This window comes from Carassius auratus, linkage group LG28B (genome assembly GCF_003368295.1).
Source record: "Carassius auratus strain Wakin linkage group LG28B, ASM336829v1, whole genome shotgun sequence".
Classification (NCBI taxonomy): Eukaryota; Metazoa; Chordata; class Actinopteri; order Cypriniformes; family Cyprinidae; genus Carassius; species Carassius auratus.
Window position 1 is genome coordinate 3,630,221 of NC_039293.1, and position 25,239 is coordinate 3,655,459.

Here is a 25,239-nt window from a genome sequence, read left to right on the forward strand (position 1 = left end):
CGTTACTTTTTTGAAAATATATTTTCTTGTAAATTAAAAAGTAATGCGTTACTTTACTTCCTACTTGAAAAAAAAAAAACTAATCCAATTAACCCGCGTTACTTGTAATGCGTTACCTCAACACTGCTCCTGTATAATTTTAGTCGGCAAAGTAAAGCAAAAACAAACAATAATGACAACATTGTTACTAAAATTTAACTCACATTGTTAGCTATTATTTATTGATCTGTTGTATAAATCACTTTTGCAACCCTGCTGATACTTGGGGAAAAAGCAGGCTTACTGATGTGATATTGTGATTATAACTTACATCATAGGATATAAATATAAGACAAAAGTTCATTGGAGCAATAACACCCGTGTATACGTCACGCAGTGAAAGCAAAGTGAGGGACAAATTCAATAATGTCAGCTCACACATCGTTAAAACATTAATTATGATATCATCATAGACAATACATATCTGACTATCTCACGACGTTTTTTTCGCATTATTGGAAACGTCGTGTAGAAGGCATATTATTTTGAGCATGTTCATTCATAGAACTGATAACTGGGATACAAAGTAAAACACCATTATTTAAACACTATAAAACGATGTTCAAGTAATCTTTGCCCAGTTATCAACGAACAACTGTGATTGGTCCATCCTGACCAGCGATGAGTAGAGTAACACTTGTCACGTGACAGTTTGCGCCAGCAAAAATATCATAGACCTCATAAAAAACATAACGCCTCTCTCTTTCAAATTACTAATAATCATAGTTATCTACACAGTAAACCTATATGATTAATTAGTCCAATGTATGATCCTATACAAAACAACAACAGAAAATCCATAAATTGTGTCTTTATGACTTGTATGTGGTCATTTTAATTAACACTAACAGTAAAAGCCAAAAAGAGTCCATGCTAAACAAAATCATATACGAACTACAAATCCCATGAACCCTTGCGCGTGTACACCACTACGTCATCGGAACGAGCGGGAGGAAGAAACGGAGTACAGTACATCTGTGCCAACAAATTCATATTAAACAACACCTGTAAGTACAAACTGAGTATTTATATGCTAAATTTGTTCCGGAAACGAGTGCCGATATACTAGCTTTAAATAGACTGCGTCACTTGAGTCGTGTTTTGCGTGCCGATCATGCGTCAGCGTGAATCTGAAAACACATGTTCGATAGATAGACACATACATTTATGTAAACATACACGCACAACTTTAGGAGTGAACAACAGCTGTTACACTAATATATTTAACGTTTTAACATGCAAAGTAGGTTTAAGTGGGATGAATTTATCAGTGAAGTTTAATTAATATGAATAAATTATATATTTAATAGCTAATTTACATGGTTAATAATAGTAAACTATTAAAATACATGAAAATGTATCATATTAATATAATATACTAATTAATTGTAGTAATGAAGTGGGTTTGATTTCAATGTGTCAAATGTTATCTTTATGATTCACAATAACTTTCTTCTGAGTCTTTTTGTAGAAGAGATGCAATCATGTTATAAACTCTTGTGTTTGTTTATTTTCTTCAGTTGGTGTCAAGATGGCATCAGATGATGTGGCAAATCTCGCCGACTCATTGGCCAAAACTCAAGTCGATGAGAGCGAGCTCAGTTATAAAGGACAAGGCCTTAAACTGGACAACGCTCAGTCTGGTGAGCTGCCGGGGATCTTTGAATTAAGCATGTCAATGCATGTTTCTGAAAGTGTAACAGAAGTAATGCTGTGTTGTGTGCAGTGGAGAAGATGGTGAAGGAGATTGAGGAGTTTGACGGTCTGCGTGCGCTCAGACTGGAGGGAAACACCATCGGCGTGGAGGCAGCACGAACCATCGCTAAAGCCCTGGAGAAGAAGAGCGACCTGCAGGTGCATGTGCCAGATCATCTGGACTTATTCCCAAATCCTAAGCATCGTTTAAAACAGGAGTTCTCAACTGAAGGATAACAACCTGAAAAGATTAAAGGCAGCAGAAAAAAAAACAATGCTAAATCATGTAATTTAATGCACCCAGTCATGCATCGTAATGACAGAAAAATAAACCAGCTTATTATCTTTTAAAAGGCATGAGAAGACAAATTACATGAATTCAGTTGTCGATGTCACAGACATTGTGTCAACACAAACAATACAATATTTTTCCACAAATGTATCTGTCATTTTCTATAATTAAGACATTATATATTAGATATTTTATGTATTCGCATCACCATATCTGCTTAGGAAATCACTATAGTGTGTTTTGTGAATGGAATTATTGGCTGCCAAGATCAAGAAACCACATTTAGATGATAATATTCTGCTAATAATAATGTATGTGAAACACAATATTATATAGTGATGTAAAATTTAGAAACAAATAAAAACCTTCTCCTTTAACTGTTGATTTTCTCTCGAGTTAGTGCTGCCACTGGAGCGACATGTTTACGGGCCGCCTGCGACCTGAGATTCCTCCAGCGTTGGTAAGATGGACACGTCATGATTTAATTCGACATTTTTAGAGCAAAGACTTATAATAAAGTCTTCATCAAACCCAGTGTGCTCGTAGTTAGTAGTTGTGACTATAACAGTCTGGCTGAATGTCACATCACTTTAATGCTTGTTAACGTTGCCTCCACAGAATTCTCTGGGCGATGCGTTAATCATGGCTGGAGCTCGGCTGAAGGTTCTGGATCTGAGTGATAACGCTTTCGGACCTGATGGCGTCAAAGGCATTGAGAAGCTGCTCAAGAGCACCGCCTGCCACACACTGCAGGAACTGCGTCTGAACAACTGTGGAATGGGCATCGGAGGAGGAAAGGTGGGCGGGGTTTTATGATACTGATGTCATCGTGTCCTGAAAAAGTGTGCGGGTCACTGTTGTGCTCTTTCATATTGCCATTTATTTCTCTGGAAATTTGGTGTTACCTGCTGCTCTAGATCCTGGCGGCAGCTCTGACGGTGTGTCATAAGGAGTCGAGTGCACTTGGCGCCCCCTTGCAGCTGAAGGTGTTCATTGCTGGCAGGAACAGACTGGAGAACGATGGAGCTACAGCACTGGCGCAGGCCTTTCAGGTGCTTAACCATACGAGAAATCACCCTGAGCTATAATCTTTCAGAATAATAATGGTTATTTTCTTAATTTTCATTAATTTAGTACTGAAAATATACCTGATTGGTGACCTTTGTAATTAGATCCATTGTAGATGTTGTTTGGTTTCCTTCAGCTGATTAATTCTTTGGTGTTATTCATTGCCCCAGAGCTTGGAGTTTAACAGCAGATGGTGCTCTAATCAAGTTTTTATCCGCACACTCAAATGCTCATGAAGAAGAGTGCCGAAGAGTCATGTAATTTCTGAAAATCGATGCAGAATCATTTCTTGATTTATTTTCCCAGTCCTAGTGTTGGTCCATGATGTTGTCTTCTCCATTACTCATTACTTTAAAGTCCATTGGTCCATTGCTTTATTCTCTCAATTGGTGCACAGGTATTGGTCCAGTGGCTCATTGATATAGGTCCTCCAGTGTAGGAGATAAAGCAATAGACCAACACCAATGGAGAAAATAAAGCAATGGGCCAATTGCTTCATCTTATCCATTGGTCCATTGGTTTATCTTCTCCATTGATCCATTGGTTTAACTTCTCCATTGGTCCATTGGTTTGTCTTCTCCATTGGTTTGTCTTCTCCATTGGTCCATTGGTTTGTCTTCTCCATTGGTCCATTGGTTTGTCTTCTTCATTGGTCCATTGGTTTATCTTCTCCATTGGTCCATTGGTTTATCTTCTCCATTGGTCCATTGGTTTATCTTCTCCATTGGTCCATTGGTTTATCTTCTCCATTGATCTATTGACTTTATCTTCTCAGTTGATTGGCAGTCTAGAGGAAGTGCACATGCCCCAGAATGGCATCAATCACCCAGGAGTCACAGCTTTAGCCACAGCAATGCAGCACAACCCACAACTGCGTGTCCTGAACCTCAACGACAACACTTTCACCAAGAGAGGAGCGATCGCCATGGCAGAGGTACACTGGAAAACAGATCTGTGGAATTATTAAAGAGTGTAAAATAAAAACTGCCCGAAAATAAAAACTAGCCCGAAATTGAACAGTGTATGAAAACTGATGCTTCTTTCCTTCATTTCAAAGATGTTTGTTTGTTTGTTTGTTAGGCATTGAAACACCTGCGCAATGTGCAGGTGATAAATTTTGGTGACTGTCTTGTTCGGTCTGAAGGAGCCAGTGCCATAGCAGAGACCCTGAAAGAAGGACTGCCGATACTCAAGGTAGTGATAGGTGCTCAATATCTGTGCTATGTAGTTTTGTGCAGAAAGAGCTTTAACTGGTGACATGAAAAAGGTTAAATCAGTATCATGATCATCTCTCTCTCACCAGGAGCTGAATCTGTCTTTTGGGGAAATCACAGAGGAAGCTGCGTTGGAAGTGGCTCGATCCGTACAGCATAAAGATCAGTTTGAAAAACTTGACCTGAATGGTACAAACACATGAAAGAAAATCACAGAATTTTCAGTAATTATCTGCAAACATCTGAACAGTCAGTAATAGTTAATGACGCCCTGGTTAAGTCAATTTTGGCTCTAAAAAATATAGTGATGAACATGTTACAAATCTGCAATAGTCTCTTAAAAGACATTTAAGATTTAATTAAGATAAAACATAATGTCAGGCCTGTGTATTTGTCTATTTGCTTGGAAAGTTAGCTATAATCATCTAAAACATAACACTGTTTAAATATGTTAAAATACACTAATAGTGTTAAAAAAAATCACTGTGGGTTAATATAGTTAATTAAATAAAATAAAAAAAATGTATTCAAATAAAATAAATGTTCATTGATATATTTAAAAAGCTTTATTTAGTTTAACTAGATGTACTAAAATAACTGAAAATGAAATAAATAAATAAACACAGCAAAAATTTGAAACATGTATTAAAGTTTTAAAAAATGTTATAAAAAATAAAATAAAAAAAAAACTTAGTTCCAAAAATTTTAGTATAGACAAAACTTTATTAGTATATAAATGGTAAGACTGGTTAATCGTAAACTACTTCAAATAAAACTATTTTTGGTAATTGAAATAAAGAAAAAATAAATATTTGATGAATTATTTAAAATGAAAATTGTAAGTTTTAAGTTGAAGCACTAAAATTATTAATTGGAAATAAATCAATAATCACTTAAACTGAAATAAAGGGTAAACTAAATCCAAAGAGTAATATAAAAAGCTAATAAAAAGACACGCACAACAAAATTACTAAGAAATTTTCTACAGTTACTGCAATTGAAAACATAAAAATAAAATAAATTTTATATTATTGATATTATAATGTATTAAAACTAAAAAAGTTTAATACAAATTATAATAGTATTCAAACAGTGCTAAAATAACATCACGGACGTCAACATGTGTAATAAACAAAATAAATAAAAATAATACACACTGCAGCAACATCCACATCATCCATTTGGTTGTGTTTGTCTTTAGGTAACAGTTTCGGTGAAGACGGCTGTGATAAACTGCGAGATGTGATGGAGAAGATGAACATGGCTGACAAACTGGGCTCTCTGAGGTATCAAACACACCCCAAACTAAAAACTACATTGTGACCTTCATGACAGTTCAGCACATTGAAAATTCTCTTCATCTTAATATAGAGCAGAGAGTTTTAGTTCTTTACCTGAACGAGCTTTCGTTTCTCACATGATTTCGTATGAATTCCTTCTCATTTCACAGTGATGACGAGGGAGAACCTGAGGATGATGACGATGAGGAGGAGGAAGACGACGATGATGATGATGATGATGATGAAGATGAAGATGTGGAGGAAGAAGAGGAAGAGGAGGAGGGAGAAGGAGAGGAAGAAAAGAGTGAATTAAACCAGGTTTGATCAAACCGTAAATTCTTCCCGTATGAAGCACAATTCAAATCAACTTTACAAAACTGACAACACAAGTGAGAACTAAATAAATGTGTGTCTGTTTCCTTAGTTCTCAACGCCGCCTTCAGCGCCTCGTACTCCAGACGTCTCCTCGTTCCTGAGCTTTCCGTCTCCAGACAAACTCCTGCGACTCGGTGCAAAGAGAAGCTTCCTCATCCAGCAACAGGTCCGTCTGTTCAGCTTGTGACTTTTACAATCTCTTATATTAATTTCAGGGTTTACGTAGCTCTTAAAAAGTTTTAACTCTGTTTAAGGCTTGAAAAGGTATTAAATTAGAGCATAAAGCTTTATATTCACAAACTTGTGGCATTCATTGTTGCAAAAATATGAATATCTTCCTCAGTATTTGTCTTGTTTTCCAATGCAAAAAAATCTAAACATCCTTAACTCAAGATACATTTACTTGGGATGCAAAATGAACACTGATCAAACTGAAGTGAGTTTATAATTCAAAGAAAAAATCATTGAAAGGTATTTGTTCTTGTTTGAAGCAAACACTCAATTTTGTTCAACTTCTCAGAAGACAAGACTTCATATGATAAATTTGCAACTCCAGTAAATGTCTCTTGATTTAGGAATGCTTAGATGTTTGTTGGAAAACGAGACAAAGATACTGATGCTTAATTAGCGCGAATCGCACCACAGGATGTCTGTCGTGTCTTTTCATTGACATAGGTTGTTTTATTTGATTAAATTTTTTTTGCAATGCATGCAACATTAAGTGCCATGACTTGATAACATCAAGACTTTCCCAGTGCTGAGCGTCTGTGTGTTTTTCTGCAGGTGGACGTGTCGGACGTGAGTAAGACGGTGGAAGCGTTCCTGAAGATCTCGTGTGTGTATAAGGAAGACGACGCAGATGTGAAGTCGGCCGTGCTGGAGAGCATCGGTGAGATGAAGCTCCGTCAGACGTCTGCTGGACGATCTGAGACACGTCTGAGACTGATTCTCGTGTGTCTGTGTTTCAGACGCAGTGCTGGGTAAAGCCTTCCTCACACCCTCCTTCCAGGCCTTGAGTTTCATGTCCTCGTTGCTGGTGATGCTCGGGCTGTTGAAGGTACAAATCTGTAGTGGATTTGAAAACTGAGCTAGGGGATTTTACATGTAATTTTTTGTTTGTTTCACTTGGAAATATCATGTAACTAAAATAGGTAATGAATGCCATTTCATGTTGGCTTTCTGTCATTTCAGTACTGTTACTGTGGCTAAATCATGCCACGTTCTCTAAAACATTTTATCAGCACGGTTCTCCAGTTCTCAGTATGTTTAGCTAACCTTTCTACGTAATCTGGGCTTGAAACAGCTTGATATTGTACAGAAACATGTTTTTGTCAAACGTTTTGATTTGAGGATCCTCAAATATTGCAAACAACCCTCGTTCTCAAATATATGTGACCCCCGACCACAAAAAGCAGTCTTAAGTCGCTGGGGAATATTTTAAAAATAGCCAAAAAAAACATGGTATGGGTCAAAATTATCGATTTTTCTTTCATGTCAAAAAGCATATAGGATAGGATATTAAGTAAAGATCATGTTCGATGAAGATATTTGATACATTTCAGTTTTCTTTAAACCCACGCAGATATTTAAACTATGAGGGGTGGGGGGGAATGTTATTATAACACATATAGCATGTTTATAAATGTCTTCATGCTAATTATTAAGATTAAAAATGTATCCATAATGTTTAATACATATTGTTATGGTCTCTGCAAGTTTTATGGAAGTAAATTTAAGACTTTATTAAGCACAATTAAAGAAAATTTGAAGGTATAACAACTGGTCTGCATTAGTTTTAATTAATTTTACAGTTGTTAAATAACTTGTACTGCACCTTCTGATCACACTGAACAAAACGTTCTTCCTTTAGTGTTTTTGTCTCGTTTCCCTGTACAAATGTAAAAAAAAAAATCTTAAAAAATGACATGAAATGTATCAAAATGGAGTGATTTTTAAAATATTTATGTATTTTTACAGATGGGCTCCAAAAAGTCTACTTTGATTCAAAGCGAAACAAGTTTATTCCCCACCAGATGTTTTTGTTTTAAGCATTAATGCACTTCATTTTCTTTAGTTTCTGAAAATACATTTCTTGATTTAAGGATGCTTAGATATTTGTACAGACAAATACTAATAAAAATTTTAATTTTTGTAGTATGTGACATTTAAAGTGTTAGTTCACCCCAAAATGAAAACCCGTAAGGCCTTAGTTCATCTTCGGAGCACAAATTAAGATATCTTTGATGAAATCTGAGAGCTCTCGGACCCTCCATAGACAGCAACGCAACTGAAATGTTCCCAGGTCCAGAAACGTAGTAAATACATCGGTAAAACAGTCCGTGCGACACCAGTGGCTCAATTTCAGTTTTCGATGCTATGAGAATACTTTTTTTGCACAAAGAAAACAAAAATAACAATTTACTCAAACTTTTTTCTCCCCAGAGTTATGTCTTCTGCCATTTTAGAGCAGAAACTATATGTATATTTGTAAAAAAAAAAATTTCCTCATTTCATTTCACCCTGAACCAAGTTTGAAAGCCCCTGTCCTAATAGAAATGCAGTTGCTTTCATTACTCCCCATCAGTAGAACTGGTGGACCTGATGGTGGAAAGTGTGTTTAGATGTTCATCTCTCTCTCTGTCTCTCTTTCTCTCTCTCTCCCTCTCTCTCTCTCTCTCTCTCTCTCTCTGTGTAGAGTGAAGACAAGCTGAAGCCGGTGAAGGTGGTCCCAGGACATCTGCAGTGTTTGGAGCATGCAGTGAAACAGAGTTACTTCCCTCGAGAACACATCACTGTGCTGAACGCTTTCATGGCCAGGTAACCCAACAAACAGAAGTGTTTGCGTTCATTAATATTTTTTGTTTTAATAACAGCACTGGGTGTGTTTGATTATTTTATACACAGGCCGAATAAGTCTCTGGAGCCGTGCAGCAGTGCTCGAGATCGCCTGCAATCCACCCTGCAGAAACTCACACTTGAGAGCTGAACCTTTCAGAAACACACGTGCTTAAGACTTGCAGCTGATTTTCAATATTAAACTGTCATAACATGTCTTGAAAACTCACCTGACTTCCTGCCTAATTCATCTTCCATCTAAGCCAACATCCAGATTTATAAAATCAATCTTCAACAGGGGAAAGTGTGGAAAACAGTGGCATTTTTTTTTTTTTGCAAAAACAACAAATGTGATTTTTATATCATTTCAAATATCAGTAGGTTATTCAAAGTTTTAAGATTAAAATATCAAAACATAATTTATGCATTTGTAACTGCAGGTTAAAGCATTCATGCATTGCATTAAACCGTGTGTATTAAGCATCTAGATGCCACTTCAGATGCAGCTTCTGTGATTCCTCTGCTATATATCTGAACGTTTGTGCTTCAGACATTATTTGTCATGTTGTAACGAAGGGTCAATGGAGTGAAGATTCATGTGCAGCTTTATTAAAAGGTTTCAAAGTAGTACAGACAGGGTAAACCACTAGCAGAGAGGGTCATCAGAGTCGGGGCAAAAGGCAGAGTCAAATAACAGGCTGGGAGCCGGGGCAGGCAGCAAACAGTCCAGAAATGAGAGACGGTTCAGGGTCAAACATGGAATTCCAACAGAGAAATACAAGAGAACGCATAGAAATATCCGCCAAGGGAAAAACAAGACTTCACTAGTCGTTTGCCAAAAAGTAATCAAAGTTTCAACAGATTCCAACAAAAGACAACTCACAGTGTTGATTAGCAGTTTCTCCTCATACATAAATATATTTTTGTTAATTTGCTAAAACTCTTATCACAATAGTATATCAGTGGTTAAATAATTTGAAAATAAGCTACATCTCATTTCCTGTTTCACAATGCTTCGATGTGATATGGCGATATCATTTACACATTTAGAGACGACACAGTTTCACTGTGGTGTTATTTTGTAATCCAATCCCAGGATACAGCGGCTGAGTGAATGTGGTCTGGACTCTGTGGATGAGATTTATTGTGTCAGAGATGCTTAAAAACGACAGAGTTCCTGCGCCGTGATCCACATACACTCCTATTTTACGGCTGGACACCACAGGGAGTACAGTCCGAATGGTATTGTGTCTAAAGGAGCAACTGGAGTTACAACAGTACAGTCTCCAGGACTGATCATTATATCCAAATCGACTGTCACCACTCTTCCCCTTCCTCTTGATGCTCTTATATGCCACTGCTATATGGACGCCCTCATTACCGCCGTACTCAACCTCCCAGTAACAGCGTCCACTGACACTCTCTGTACACAAGGCCTCTATCCAGTAGTCAAATCTGTCGGGATGATTGGGATATCTGTAATTACAGCTGGAGGAGGTGATCACTGTGTTGTTCTCAGACAGATGGAGACTTGGATATATTGTGTTCGAATCCAACACGAATGGATGGAAATCTGATGAAAACAAACACATGATCTGCATGTAAATAATATTTTAGCAGGTATTCCAGAAAGCATTAAAAATGTATCTTTCATAAACCAGTACACTTACAAGCTTTGATCAATCCTACTTGCTAAAAAGTTGAGAGAAATGGCCATACTGTTACTTCATATATATATATTTCACGAGTTCACCCTTACATCTAATCTGAAAGCAAATAAAGCATATTTTGGCGTGCTGTCCTGGGGGAGTGGTCCAGGCCCGGAACATAGCTCGAACCCAAAGAACTTCCCTTATCCCTAATTTGGGATAAAATAGATTATGTATACTTGTTGTGCTAGTTAAAATGGTTAGTTAAATGAAATGCACCTATGCCAAATTTGATGATTATCTGATCATGCTCCTCCCGAACCTTGTTAATAAAACCTCATATATATATATATGTATGGATCTTTTTATTTTCTTTCTTTAATTACCTGAAGCTATAGTGTTAGTGGCCTTTCACATGTAATGTCAAATCAAACCAATTCCTATCTTAATGAACGGGGGAATCCTGAAATCTCAAAAACTGCATGCTGAACTCAAAATTAAATAAAATTTGACAGGATAATCAATTAAAAAATCTTGACCAGGGCCACATACGGTACTCACAGACAAAAACTATGGGCGCTCCAGAGAGGGAACAAAATGTCAAAAATGAAAAGTGGATCCTACTGCAAAAAAGAAGAAAAAAAAATCCACATCTAGGCACTTGCATAGTTAGCAAAGTAAAAAGCCTTAATTTTAAGACAGGGCTACATGTAGTGCCTAGATGTGAAATTTTTTTTGTATTTTGATATAGGATCAGCTTTTCATTTTTTGAAAATTTAAATGAATTGGCCCATACATGCTGTTTCTTATGCTCAAAAAGCATTAAAACCTTACTTTTCAGTCTAGACTAGACAGTATGCATGTGCAGTCCTAAGCAGAAGTCTCAGGTTTCTATGGGAACTGGAGCCTCTCAGCTTCAGTGATGCATTGACTTTACCAATCAGTGATTGGCTGTTTTATTCAGAAGGCGGAGCAGTTCTGCCATATTGCATGTTGCAGTTTCTCCCATTCATAAGTAATATGAGTTAACTATATTTGTATACCTATAGTCTTTGATATAACGCCTTTAGCATCAGTCGCTAGTCCACCTCTTGAGATCAGGGGAGTGAGGTTTAGCAGGACAGGGTCTTTCTGGCCTCTGTTACACTAGCAGCAGTAATAAAACGCTTCAATCTCCTCCTCTAATGTTATGTTTAATGTGAAGGCTTGAACGATTGCAGCTGGCTCACCAATTCAGTCATGCTGTGTACTGCTTTGACACGATTAAACTGAGTTGTGCAACTGCTATGGCTCTGGATCTACCTCTTGTGTTTAATTACGTATCTGTCGATGATTGTCAGTGTTTGTGTGTGTTTTTAGAGGAACTCACATTGTAGAAACTCCTCTCTGGACTCATATTCAGGAGCAATGATGACCTGGATGGTTTTCACTACAGACACCGAAACACATTTGCAGATTAATTCTCATGTCAAGAGGAAATTCACATTTAATGAATAAGTATGAATGAATGCATATAAATCTACCAGTTTCGGTCATTTGTTCTGTCTCCTCTCTGCAGAACTGCTGCAGTTTGTCTCTAAACTGAGAGACAGAGTTCACTACATCACTGAATGTCAGATGAGGACTGACACTGTATCCGTCTGTAGATCCAGAGAGAGAGATTGAAGCAGACGACAAACTCTACAGACACAAACACAGTGTTATCACAAAAGCCTGTTGAAGTCCTCAGTCCTGTGTTTGAGAAGATCTCTGTTACCTGGAGGAAATGAACATGATCCTGTGTGTGTGAAAGCTGCTTCAGCTCAGCGTCTCTCTTCTTCAGCTCATTGATCTCCTTCTCCAGTCGCTCCAGTTTGATTTCGGCTCGACTCACTGCAGCTCTTTCCTGATCTCTGATCATCTTCATCACCTCAGAGCGACGTTTCTCAATGAAGCGGACGAGCTCGGTGAAGATCTTCTCACTGTCCTCCACTGCTGTCTGTGCAGAGCGCTGTTACAGGACACACAACACAATACAGTGAGAGTGTTATTTAATGTACTACTTTATTTTCATTCATTTCAGTTTTATAAAGTTATCATGGATTATTCCCTGTCTGAGGATGCAAACAACTTTCCCCTCAACTGTCAGTGTGTTACAAACTGGATATATCACCCTCCGAAGGGCACTTCTGAGTGAAAACAATCATGGCCGCCAAATTTAAGGGTCGTTCCAAACCAAAGTGCTCAAAACTGGCCGCTTCAAAGGGCCCTTTGGAATGATGGATTTCGAAGGGTACAACCGATGGACACTTCAGGCTCCCATGATCCTTTGCATGATGATGTCACCTCTGTGTGGGCATGTGATGATGACACAGAAGGACACTTCAAGAAACAGTTGTTTGGTCCCCTACAGCCTTCATCCCTTCAAAAGCTCTCACTCTGGAGGATTAACCCTTTGAAGGGATTTGGGCTCTGGGAGCACCTGTTCCGAATAAAACACTGAATGTATCATAAAATGTTTCTTTATTTTAAACTTTTCAAGAGGTTGCATACTTCTGATATCTTGTGTTCAAAGATGGGAAAATGTGCCTTTGCACCCAGATATTTTTTAACCATTTTATATAATAATTAAATTTGTGCTATTAAAACAATATAAAAATTTCATTGTGTTTACACACAGTTTGAATATTTTAGTCTGTGAATAAATGTATGAAAAGATAAGCAAGGCCCAAACTTTGGATGTTTGATAAAAGTCCTGGTCTGAAGACATCTGCATTCCCTTATTCAGTTATATTCATTGTATGTGGTGCAACAATTACATTTTCATGCTTGTTTCATCTTTCAAACATCAGATTGAATAAATTAATATGTTTTCTTTCTTTGCATTCATTCCATTCGCTCTTTTCAGATCTCACCTTATGAGACGCCACAGCTTCCCTCAGCTCCTGAATGTCTTTCTCTTTCTTCTGGATTTTCTGGTTAAGTTTTATCTGCGTCTCCCCCAAATGTTTCTGCAAGAAACAGAGAGACTTGAGGTTCAGCTTTTCCTCGGGATGCATTAAATCACCAGACTCTGTCTTTAACAGCACTGTGTTCGCTATGACTTTCATCTTTTTCACTGTAAAGACAATAAATCTCAAAATCCCCAAACTTTTGGAGATGATCCCGGATATCTCCCACTACTCATACAAATACACAGACACCCAAGCAACAGATGGCACAACAATTTGGTAATTTATGTTCCTGCTGATAACTCAGGAACTGCATTAGTTAATATGTTTTGAGTGTTCATGAATATGGTCAGATGGATTTCCACTGCTTGGGAAACGTACCTGTTTCTCTGTCCTCGCTGCTGAAGTTGATACCGTGTCATGATTTTTGTGTTCGTCCACTAAACACAGCATACAGATACATCTCTGGTCAGTACGGCAGTAAATCTCCAGTATTTTACCATGTCGAGAGCACATCATCTCCTGCAGTCGTCCAGTGACGTCCATCAGATCGTGTCCTTTACCTCTGAAGAGACTCTCATGCTGATCAAGATGATTCTGACAGTAAGAGCTTCGACACTCCAGACAGGATTTCACTGCTTTCTGTTTAATCCCAGTGCAGGAGTCACACTGAACATCTCCAGATCCAGTGTGAACAGAAGCAGGAGGAGCAGCTTGGCTCCTCGTCTTCTTCAGCTTCTCCACCATCTCAGCGATCACTAAGTTCTTACCTAAACCAGGTCTTGGTGCGAAGGACTGTTTGCATGAAGGACATCTGTAGATTCCCTTCTTATCGAAATCCCAGACATCTGTGATGCATTTCTTACAGTAATTGTGTCCACAGGGAACCGTCACTGGATCCTGCAGGAGATCCAGACACACTGAACAAATGAACTGGTCCTGATCCACTGAAATACTGGCTTCTGCCATTTTACTGTATGAACACAGAGACAGAGATTATATGCAACTCAACAGTTCATTTCCTTCTTCCTGATCACAGTACATTCTTGCGAAACAGGGTTTTTTGTAGGGTGTGACTTACTGTGAGGTTACTGAAGTGTTTTTTATTTATTTGTATTTTTATGAAGGTGTTGCAGGTAATGCACTGTGAAAAAAAAAAAAGATACAAAAGCTCTGACTGTGGTACCATTTAAAATGTGGCAACACAAATGAAATTGCATCTTGTTTAAATCGCGATTAAATCATTTAGTGCAATTATGAAATCAAGAAAGCTGTTACGTGCGGTCACACAGGGCTTTCGTGCCACTGTTTAAGTCAGCAAAAAAGTCTCTAAAAACCTCTAAAACAGCACCAAAACTAGAAGAAACCCTTAACATAGAGCCAAATACAGTCAGCTGGGAACTCACGGGTTGATTTCAGAGTCTGATCTTATACCTGTATGTGAAAAAATCATAATAATCACCACAAAACCACATTCTGCAATTTAGGTGATTTTTGATTGCCTCTTCAGTTTAATGAAGGACAAATGATCCATCGGTCAAGCATTAGGCTACTGATCCGTGATGAGAAGAGGTGTAAACTCTGACATGTTGTAACTTTTTTTTATAGATCAGGTGACTTCGGGGAGCACAAAGTCCATGTTCATATAAGTCGAACTAAAAACACATGCGTTCCTTGTAGATATGTAGATGCTACATATTTTATATTATTACACGTGACGTTTTGTGTTTGTTTTACTCCATAATGCACATTATGATTTTATCTTCTGATATATTCATACATCACATGAAGCGCAAGACCACAAGATGAAATAACCAAATTTACAGAAAATAGCTATATGAAGATAAGGAGCCTGATATGTTTATGCATCTAAATAATACCACATTAGATGTAATACAAATATTACAGTATTGTTCAAAATAATAGCAGTACAATGTGACTAACCAGAATAATCAAGGTTTTTCGTATATTTTTTTATTGCTACGTGGCAAACAAGTTACCAGTAGGTTCAGTAGATTCTCAGAAAACAAATGAGACCCAGCATTCATGATATGCACGCTCTTAAGGCTGTGCAATTGGGCAATTAGTTGAATTAGTTGAAAGGGGTGTGTTCAAAAAAAATAGCAGTGTGGCATTCAATCACTGAGGTCATCAATTTTGTGAAGAAACAGGTGTGAATCAGGTGGCCCCTATTTAAGGATGAAGCCAACACTTGTTGAACATGCATTTGAAAGCTGAGGAAAATGGGTCGTTCAAGACATTGTTCAGAAGAACAGCGTACTTTGATTAAAAAGTTGATTAGAGAGGGGAAAACCTATAAAGAGGTGCAAAAAATGATAGGCTGTTCAGCTAAAATGATCTCCAATGCCTTAAAATGGAGAGCAAAACCAGAGAGACGTGGAAGAAAACGGAAGACAACCATCAAAATGGATAGAAGAATAACCAGAATGGCAAAGGCTCAGCCAATGATCACCTCCAGGATGATCAAAGACAGTCTGGAGCTACCTGTAAGTACTGTGACAGTTAGAAGACGTCTGTGTGAAGCTAATCTATTTTCAAGAATCCCCCGCAAAGTCCCTCTGTTAAAAAAAAGGCATGTGCAGAAGAGGTTACAATTTGCCAAAGAACACATCAACTGGCCTAAAGAGAAATGGAGGAACATTTTGTGGACTGATGAGAGTAAAATTGTTCTTTTTGGGTCCAAGGGCCACAGGCAGTTTGTGAGACGACCCCCAAACTCTGAATTCAAGCCACAGTACACCGTGAAGACAGTGAAGCATGGAGGTGCAAGCATCATGATATGGGCATGTTTCTCCTACTATGGTGTTGGGCCTATTTATCGCATACCAGGGATCATGGATCAGTTTGCATATGTTAAAATACTTGAAGAGGTCATGTTGCCCTATGCTGAAGAGGACATGCCCTTGAAATGGTTGTTTCAACAAGACAATGACCCAAAACACACTAGTAAACGGGCAAAGTCTTGGTTCCAAACCAACAAAATTAATGTTATGGAGTGGCCAGCCCAATCTCCAGACCTTAATCCAATTGAGAACTTGTGGGGTGATATCAAAAATGCTGTTTCTGAAGCAAAACCAAGAAATGTGAATGAATTGTGGAATGTTGTTAAAGAATCATGGAGTGGAATAACAGCTGAGAGGTGCCACAAGTTGGTTGACTCCATGCCACACAGATGTCAAGCAGTTTTAAAAAACTGTGGTCATACAACTAAATATTAGTTTAGTGATTCACAGGATTGCTTAATCCCAGTAAAAAAAAATGTTTGTACAAAATAGTTTTGAGTTTGTACAGTCAAAGGTAGACACTGCTATTTTTTTGAACACACCCCTTTCAACTAATTGCCCAATTGCACAGCCTTAAGAGCGTGCATATCATGAATGCTGGGTCTTGTTTGTTTTCTGACAATCTACTGAACCTACTGGTAACTTGTTTGCCACGTAGCAATAAAAAATATACTAAAAACCTTGATTATTCTGGTTAGTCACATTGTACTGCTATTATTTTGAACAATACTGTATTTTGATGTAATAAAAGTGTGTACAGTCAGCAGAACTAAAAGTGTTTGATTAAAAATTAAACGCATTTAATGGCTGCTGTCGAAGAATCTGAACTAATCAAAATAATAAAATAGTAATAATGTTAAATGTTATAATAAAATAATAAAAATGTTATCATTTAATACGTGTCAGATTGTATACAATATTAAATTAAATCTAAATTATACAATCACAACAGAAGAACGTTTTAATTATTTATGCATGTATTTATTAATAAACTGATTTTGTTATTGTTGTTTATTATTGAACCATCAATTTATTCAGGTGAATTTTACAGGTCAATGTCAGAACAGTAGATTCAAACATTTTCAACAGTCATTATCAGCGCTAACACTACTGTTATTAGCTATACTCATCTGATGAGACATTTTACACTTAATTATCAGTGGTTATTAAAAGTTCAGCTATAATCTTGATTTACATTTTATTATTATTATTAAGCCCAATGACATCTTACTGGTACTGATTTATCATCATAAATGACAAAATCAACAATTCGTAGCAGAGAATGAAGAGGTATCATATCGATCACAAGTGCAGTATGGAGTACCTCAAGGCTCAGTACTAGGGCCGCTGCTAGGGCTGGGACAACGCGTCGAGGTCATCGATGACGTCGACGCAAAATATGCGCATCGATTCATCGACCTGTTTTTATTCCTCTAAAAACGTTTGCAAAACGTTTACCTTATGTGCGCTGAATATACGCGATGGCCGGATCAACATTCTGTCCAACCTTATATAACCAATCCAGGGTTTTTTCTGCATTGATCTTTTTTTTGGCGGCTGTCAAAGCCTTATTTGATCGGTGAGCGATGACGGCATACACTAAATTCCAGGGGTTTCATTACCACGACGTAAAATGGGCGTTTCTGCAGGTCTTGGTAAAACGCCCTCTTTCATAAAAAAGGTCACCGATCATGCGCAGAATGCGTTTTTGTTTTTTGGGGGGTTTTTTTGCGCGGGCATTTTTTAATCCTAGGATCAACTCAGATGGATAACGAAGGATAAATACAATCATACCTACGATGGAGAAAACAGTCATAAAGGTAGATATTACACGGTATTTAATATATTATGTTTTATTATCAGTTAAGCTATTTTCGAAAACAAATAAACAACCAAAAAACGTAAAACGTGCAGTAACGTTAGTACTTATGTTTTACTGTAAGTTTTAATACAAACCAAACATGGTTATTAAAGTTAATGCTAATCACAAAATATTTAATCATGTGTTTGATAAGCCACTCACATTCAGACAGGTACAACAGTGTTCCTGTTCACACATTTTAACCCTCAAACATTTTATTATGCTCTTGATTTATCTATTTCTTTCTCTGTGGTGTGACAGTCCACTCTTCAGAAAAGTGATGGTTTGGGAGATGATACATCAGAAGATCCTGTAAGCCCTGAACCAACCAGTCCTTCAAACATTATCAAACTAAATATGATCTTTCTGTGTAAATTCAATTTAGGATATAATTATGAATAGTGACATGGGTTTTCTTTACAAGCAGTCGGCTTTGGAAAAGTACTGAGATGAATAAAATCTGAGGTTTAACTGCAGACTTGTCTTGTGTGATAGAACTCATGTAAAGTCAGTAAACTTATTGAAGTGAAATAGTTATAACATAACTGAATAGTATATTGTGAACATGAAATGATCAGGACAGGTATCTGAAGTTATAAGTATTAATGTAATTTGACATGAAACACCTGAGATCAGGACAGGGATCTGAAGTCATAACTGTATTAATGTAATTTGACATGAAACACCTGAGATCAGGACAGGTATCTGAAGTTACTGAAGATATAACTGTATTAATGTAATTTGACATGAAACACCTGAGATCAGGACAGGTATCTGAAGATATAACTGTATTAATGTAATTTGACATGAAACACCTGAGATCAGGACAGGGATCTGAAGATATAACTGTATTAATGTAATTTGACATGAAACACCTGAGATCAGGACAGGTATCTGAAGATATAACTGTATTAATGTAATTTGACATGAAACACCTGAGATCAGGACAGGTATCTGAAGTTACTGAAGATATAACTGTATTAATGTAATTTGACATGAAACACCTGAGATCAGGACAGGTATCTGAAGATATAACTGTATTAATGTAATTTGACATGAAACACCTGAGATCAGGACAGGGATCTGAAGTTACTGAAGATATAACTGTATTAATGTAATTTGACATGAAACACCTGAGATCAGGACAGGTATCTGAAGATATAACTGTATTAATGTAATTTGACATGAAACACCTGAGATCAGGACAGGTATCTGAAGATATAACTGTATTAATGTAATTTGACATGAAACACCTGAGATCAGGACAGGGATCTGAAGTTACTGAAGATATAACTCTATTAATGTAATTTGACATGAAACACCTGAGATCAGGACAGGGATCTGAAGATATAACTGTATTAATGTAATTTGACATGAAACACCTGAGATCAGGACAGGTATCTGAAGATATAACTGTATTAATGTAATTTGACATGAAACACCTGAGATCAGGACAGGTATCTGAAGATATAACTGTATTAATGTAATTTGACATGAAACACCTGAGATCAGGACAGGGATCTGAAGATATAACTGTATTAATGTAATTTGACATGAAACACCTGAGATCAGGACAGGTATCTGAAGTTACTGAAGATATAACTGTATTAATGTAATTTGACATGAAACACCTGAGATCAGGACAGGGATCTGAAGATATAACTGTATTAATGTAATTTGACATGAAACACCTGAGATCAGGACAGGGATCTGAAGATATAACTGTATTAATGTAATTTGACATGAAACACCTGAGATCAGGACAGGTATCTGAAGTTACTGAAGATATAACTGTATTAATGTAATTTGACATGAAACACCTGAGATCAGGACAGGGATCTGAAGTTACTGAAGATATAACTGTATTAATGTAATTTGACATGAAACACCTGAGATCAGGACAGGGATCTGAAGATATAACTGTATTAATGTAATTTGACATGAAACACCTGAGATCAGGACAGGTATCTGAAGATATAACTGTATTAATGTAATTTGACATGAAACACCTGAGATCAGGACAGGTATCTGAAGATATAACTGTATTAATGTAATTTGACATGAAACACCTGAGATCAGGACGGGTATCTGAAGATATAACTGTATTAATGTAATTTGACATGAAACACCTGAGATCAGGACAGGTATCTGAAGATATAACTGTATTAATGTAATTTGACATGAAACACCTGAGATCAGGACGGGTATCTGAAGATATAACTGTATTAATTTACATGAAACACCTGAGATCAGGACAGGTATCTGAAGATATAACTGTATTAATGTAATTTGACATGAAACACCTGAGATCAGGACAGGGATCTGAAGATATAACTGTATTAATGTAATTTGACATGAAACACCTGAGATCAGGACAGGGATCTGAAGATATAACTGTATTAATGTAATTTGACATGAAACACCTGAGATCAGGACAGGTATCTGAAGATATAACTGTATTAATGTAATTTGACATGAAACACCTGAGATCAGGACGGGTATCTGAAGATATAACTGTATTAATTTACATGAAACACCTGAGATCAGGACAGGTATCTGAAGATATAACTGTATTAATGTAATTTGACATGAAACACCTGAGATCAGGACAGGGATCTGAAGATATAACTGTATTAATGTAATTTGACATGAAACACCTGAGATCAGGACAGGGATCTGAAGATATAACTGTATTAATGTAATTTGACATGAAACACCTGAGATCAGGACAGGGATCTGAAGATATAACTGTATTAATATAATTTGACATGAAACACCTGAGATCAGGACAGGTATCTGAAGATATAACTGTATTAATGTAATTTGACATGAAACACCTGAGATCAGGACAGGGATCTGAAGTTACTGAAGATATAACTGTATTAATATAATTTGACATGAAACACCTGAGATCAGGACAGGTATCTGAAGATATAACTGTATTAATGTAATTTGACATGAAACACCTGAGATCAGGACAGGGATCTGAAGATATAACTGTATTAATGTAATTTGACATGAAACACCTGAGATCAGGACAGGTATCTGAAGATATAACTGTATTAATGTAATTTGACATGAAACACCTGAGATCAGGACAGGTATCTGAAGTTACTGAAGATATAACTGTATTAATGTAATTTGACATGAAACACCTGAGATCAGGACAGGTATCTGAAGATATAACTGTATTAATGTAATTTGACATGAAACACCTGAGATCAGGACAGGGATCTGAAGATATAACTGTATTAATGTAATTTGACATGAAACACCTGAGATCAGGACAGGGATCTGAAGATATAACTGTATTAATGTAATTTGACATGAAACACCTGAGATCAGGACAGGGATCTGAAGATATAACTGTATTAATATAATTTGACATGAAACACCTGAGATCAGGACAGGGATCTGAAGATATAACTGTATTAATGTAATTTGACATGAAACACCTGAGATCAGGACAGGGATCTGAAGATATAACTGTATTAATGTAATTTGACATGAAACACCTGAGATCAGGACAGGTATCTGAAGATATAACTGTATTAATGTAATTTGACATGAAACACCTGAGATCAGGACAGGTATCTGAAGTTACTGAAGATATAACTGTATTAATGTAATTTGACATGAAACACCTGAGATCAGGACAGGTATCTGAAGATATAACTGTATTAATGTAATTTGACATGAAACACCTGAGATCAGGACAGGGATCTGAAGTTACTGAAGATATAACTGTATTAATATAATTTGACATGAAACACCTGAGATCAGGACAGGTATCTGAAGATATAACTGTATTAATGTAATTTGACATGAAACACCTGAGATCAGGACAGGGATCTGAAGATATAACTGTATTAATGTAATTTGACATGAAACACCTGAGATCAGGACAGGTATCTGAAGATATAACTGTATTAATGTAATTTGACATGAAACACCTGAGATCAGGACAGGTATCTGAAGTTACTGAAGATATAACTGTATTAATGTAATTTGACATGAAACACCTGAGATCAGGACAGGTATCTGAAGATATAACTGTATTAATGTAATTTGACATGAAACACCTGAGATCAGGACAGGGATCTGAAGATATAACTGTATTAATGTAATTTGACATGAAACACCTGAGATCAGGACAGGGATCTGAAGATATAACTGTATTAATGTAATTTGACATGAAACACCTGAGATCAGGACAGGGATCTGAAGATATAACTGTATTAATATAATTTGACATGAAACACCTGAGATCAGGACAGGGATCTGAAGATATAACTGTATTAATGTAATTTGACATGAAACACCTGAGATCAGGACAGGTATCTGAAGATATAACTGTATTAATGTAATTTGACATGAAACACCTGAGATCAGGACAGGTATCTGAAGTTACTGAAGATATAACTGTATTAATGTAATTTGACATGAAACACCTGAGATCAGGACAGGTATCTGAAGATATAACTGTATTAATGTAATTTGACATGAAACACCTGAGATCAGGACAGGGATCTGAAGTTACTGAAGATATAACTGTATTAATGTAATTTGACATGAAACACCTGAGATCAGGACAGGGATCTGAAGATATAACTGTATTAATGTAATTTGACATGAAACACCTGAGATCAGGACAGGGATCTGAAGATATAACTGTATTAATGTAATTTGACATGAAACACCTGAGATCAGGACAGGGATCTGAAGATATAACTGTATTAATGTAATTTGACATGAAACACCTGAGATCAGGACAGGGATCTGAAGATATAACTGTATTAATGTAATTTGACATGAAACACCTGAGATCAGGACAGGGATCTGAAGATATAACTGTATTAATGTAATTTGACATGAAACACCTGAGATCAGGACAGGTATCTGAAGTTACTGAAGATATAACTGTATTAATGTAATTTGACATGAAACACCTGAGATCAGGACAGGGATCTGAAGATATAACTGTATTAATGTAATTTGACATGAAACACCTGAGATCAGGACAGGGATCTGAAGATATAACTGTATTAATGTAATTTGACATGAAACACCTGAGATCAGGACAGGTATCTGAAGATATAACTGTATTAATGTAATTTGACATGAAACACCTGAGATCAGGACAGGTATCTGAAGTTACTGAAGATATAACTGTATTAATGTAATTTGACATGAAACACCTGAGATCAGGACAGGTATCTGAAGATATAACTGTATTAATGTAATTTGACATGAAACACCTGAGATCAGGACAGGGATCTGAAGATATAACTGTATTAATGTAATTTGACATGAAACACCTGAGATCAGGACAGGGATCTGAAGATATAACTGTATTAATGTAATTTGACATGAAACACCTAAGATCAGGACAGGGATCTGAAGATATAACTGTATTAATGTAATTTGACATGAAACACCTGAGATCAGGACAGGGATCTGAAGATATAACTGTATTAATGTAATTTGACATGAAACACCTGAGATCAGGACAGGGATCTGAAGATATAACTGTATTAATGTAATTTGACATGAAACACCTGAGATCAGGACAGGGATCTGAAGATATAACTGTATTAATGTAATTTGACATGAAACACCTGAGATCAGGACAGGTATCTGAAGATATAACTGTATTAATGTAATTTGACATGAAACACCTGAGATCAGGACAGGTATCTGAAGATATAACTGTATTAATGTAATTTGACATGAAACACCTGAGATCAGGACAGGTATCTGAAGATATAACTGTATTAATGTAATTTGACATGAAACACCTAAGATCAGGACAGGTATCTGAAGATATAACTGTATTAATGTAATTTGACATGAAACACCTAAGATCAGGACGGGTATCTGAAGATATAACTGTATTAATGTAATTTGACATGAAACGCCTGAGATCAGGACAGGGATCTGAAGTTATAACAGTGTTAATGTAATTTTAACTGTATGAATTTAATTTGACACGAAACACCCCTTGATCGCGGAAAGGTTACCTTTAGTTGTAACAGTATGAATATAATATGAGAAACACCCACGATCTCGGAGAAGTAACGCTATTTGAAGCAATTTTAGTTAACGGCTTTCCTTCCATCTGCGCATGGTCGTTGACCTATGCAAATTATCAAATAGGCCACGCCTGCCCGATGACGCAATATTTGTTACGCTGTTCTGAAATCCCTGGAAAAAAGTGCTAGCCCTAATGACAGGGCGCGTACGAGAGAGAGCCCCGGCTGTGCGCGCGCACTCACAGTCTTCAAACAACACGAGCGCTTCTTGCTCTCTCTCTCTCTCTCTCTCCCTTGTGCATATTAATCAAAATCATTAAACACGATAGAAAAAAGGCGAAACACCAAAGTTTCACGCGCGCTCGCGGACTCACAGTCTTCAAACTACACAAGCACTGTTTTGCTCTCTCTTTCCCTCCCTCGTGTATATTAACCAAAATCATTAGACACGATAGAAAAAGGGCGGAACGCCAAAGTTTCACTTCGAGCATTCGGAGATTTTTTTTTTCCATGACAGGCTGCTGGCTCCCACTGTTATTTTTTATTTTATTTATTTTATTTTTTTGGGGAAAGCACTCTCTGTATTAGCTTAAAGCCCTCAAGTTTACATTGGTTACTGTATTCTTTCAATTGCTCTAAACAAGTATTTTGGGTGACTTTTCTTATTGAATGCTAGACAACAATTTGTTGTTATTTTCATCTGAAAGAAGAACTTTTTTCAGTAAGCTAGGCCCTATGTGTTCAGTAAGCTTGTTTCAGTAAGCTATGTGTTTTCAAGGCTTCAAGGTTTTATTGAATGCTATCTCTATACAAGTGCAAATGCATTCTTAGTCAGTCGTTTATTTTGTAATTTTAAGAGCAATAAACATATATTGAAATGTTAAGGAATTCATGTTTTTTTCATTCAGATATGTAAATCAACATGTATAAATTGTTAGTAGTCAATTAATGGAGAGATAATCGAAATCGAATCGGTCTGAAAAATTAATCGTTAGATTAATCGATGCATCGAAAAAATAATCGCTAAATTAATTGTTTAAAAAATAATCGTTTATCCCAGCCCTAGCCGCTACTGTTCACGCTTTATATGTTACCCTTGGGAGATATCATCAGGAAACATGGTGTTAGCTTTCACTGTTATGCTGATGATTTTCAGCTCTATATT

The 25,239-nt window shown here is 36.7% G+C and overlaps 2 protein-coding genes across 2 annotated transcripts; one reads left to right on the forward strand and one right to left on the reverse strand.

Moving 5' to 3' along the window:
• Nucleotides 1-973: 973 nt before the first annotated feature.
• Nucleotides 974-9,027, forward strand: LOC113067767 (ran GTPase-activating protein 1-like). Its single transcript, XM_026240225.1, has 16 exons — nt 974-1,046; nt 1,560-1,682; nt 1,766-1,893; nt 2,427-2,486; nt 2,645-2,824; nt 2,944-3,078; nt 3,870-4,028; nt 4,175-4,288; nt 4,398-4,497; nt 5,510-5,594; nt 5,759-5,906; nt 6,013-6,129; nt 6,747-6,852; nt 6,932-7,020; nt 8,659-8,780; nt 8,868-9,027. The coding sequence occupies exons 2-16, from the start codon at nt 1,571-1,573 to the stop codon at nt 8,947-8,949; spliced, it is 1,737 nt and encodes a 578-aa protein (XP_026096010.1). The 5' UTR covers nt 974-1,046; nt 1,560-1,570; the 3' UTR covers nt 8,950-9,027.
• A 1,229-nt stretch (nt 9,028-10,256) lies between these two features.
• On the reverse strand, nt 10,257-14,499 carry LOC113067782 (tripartite motif-containing protein 47-like). The gene is made up of 5 exons (XM_026240245.1): nt 13,759-14,499; nt 13,342-13,437; nt 12,204-12,437; nt 11,817-12,127; nt 10,257-10,371 (listed from the first exon to the last, which is right to left on the reverse strand). The coding sequence occupies exons 1-4, from the start codon at nt 14,344-14,346 to the stop codon at nt 11,846-11,848; spliced, it is 1,200 nt and encodes a 399-aa protein (XP_026096030.1). The 5' UTR covers nt 14,347-14,499; the 3' UTR covers nt 10,257-10,371; nt 11,817-11,845.
• Between the last annotated feature and the right edge of the window lie 10,740 nt (nt 14,500-25,239).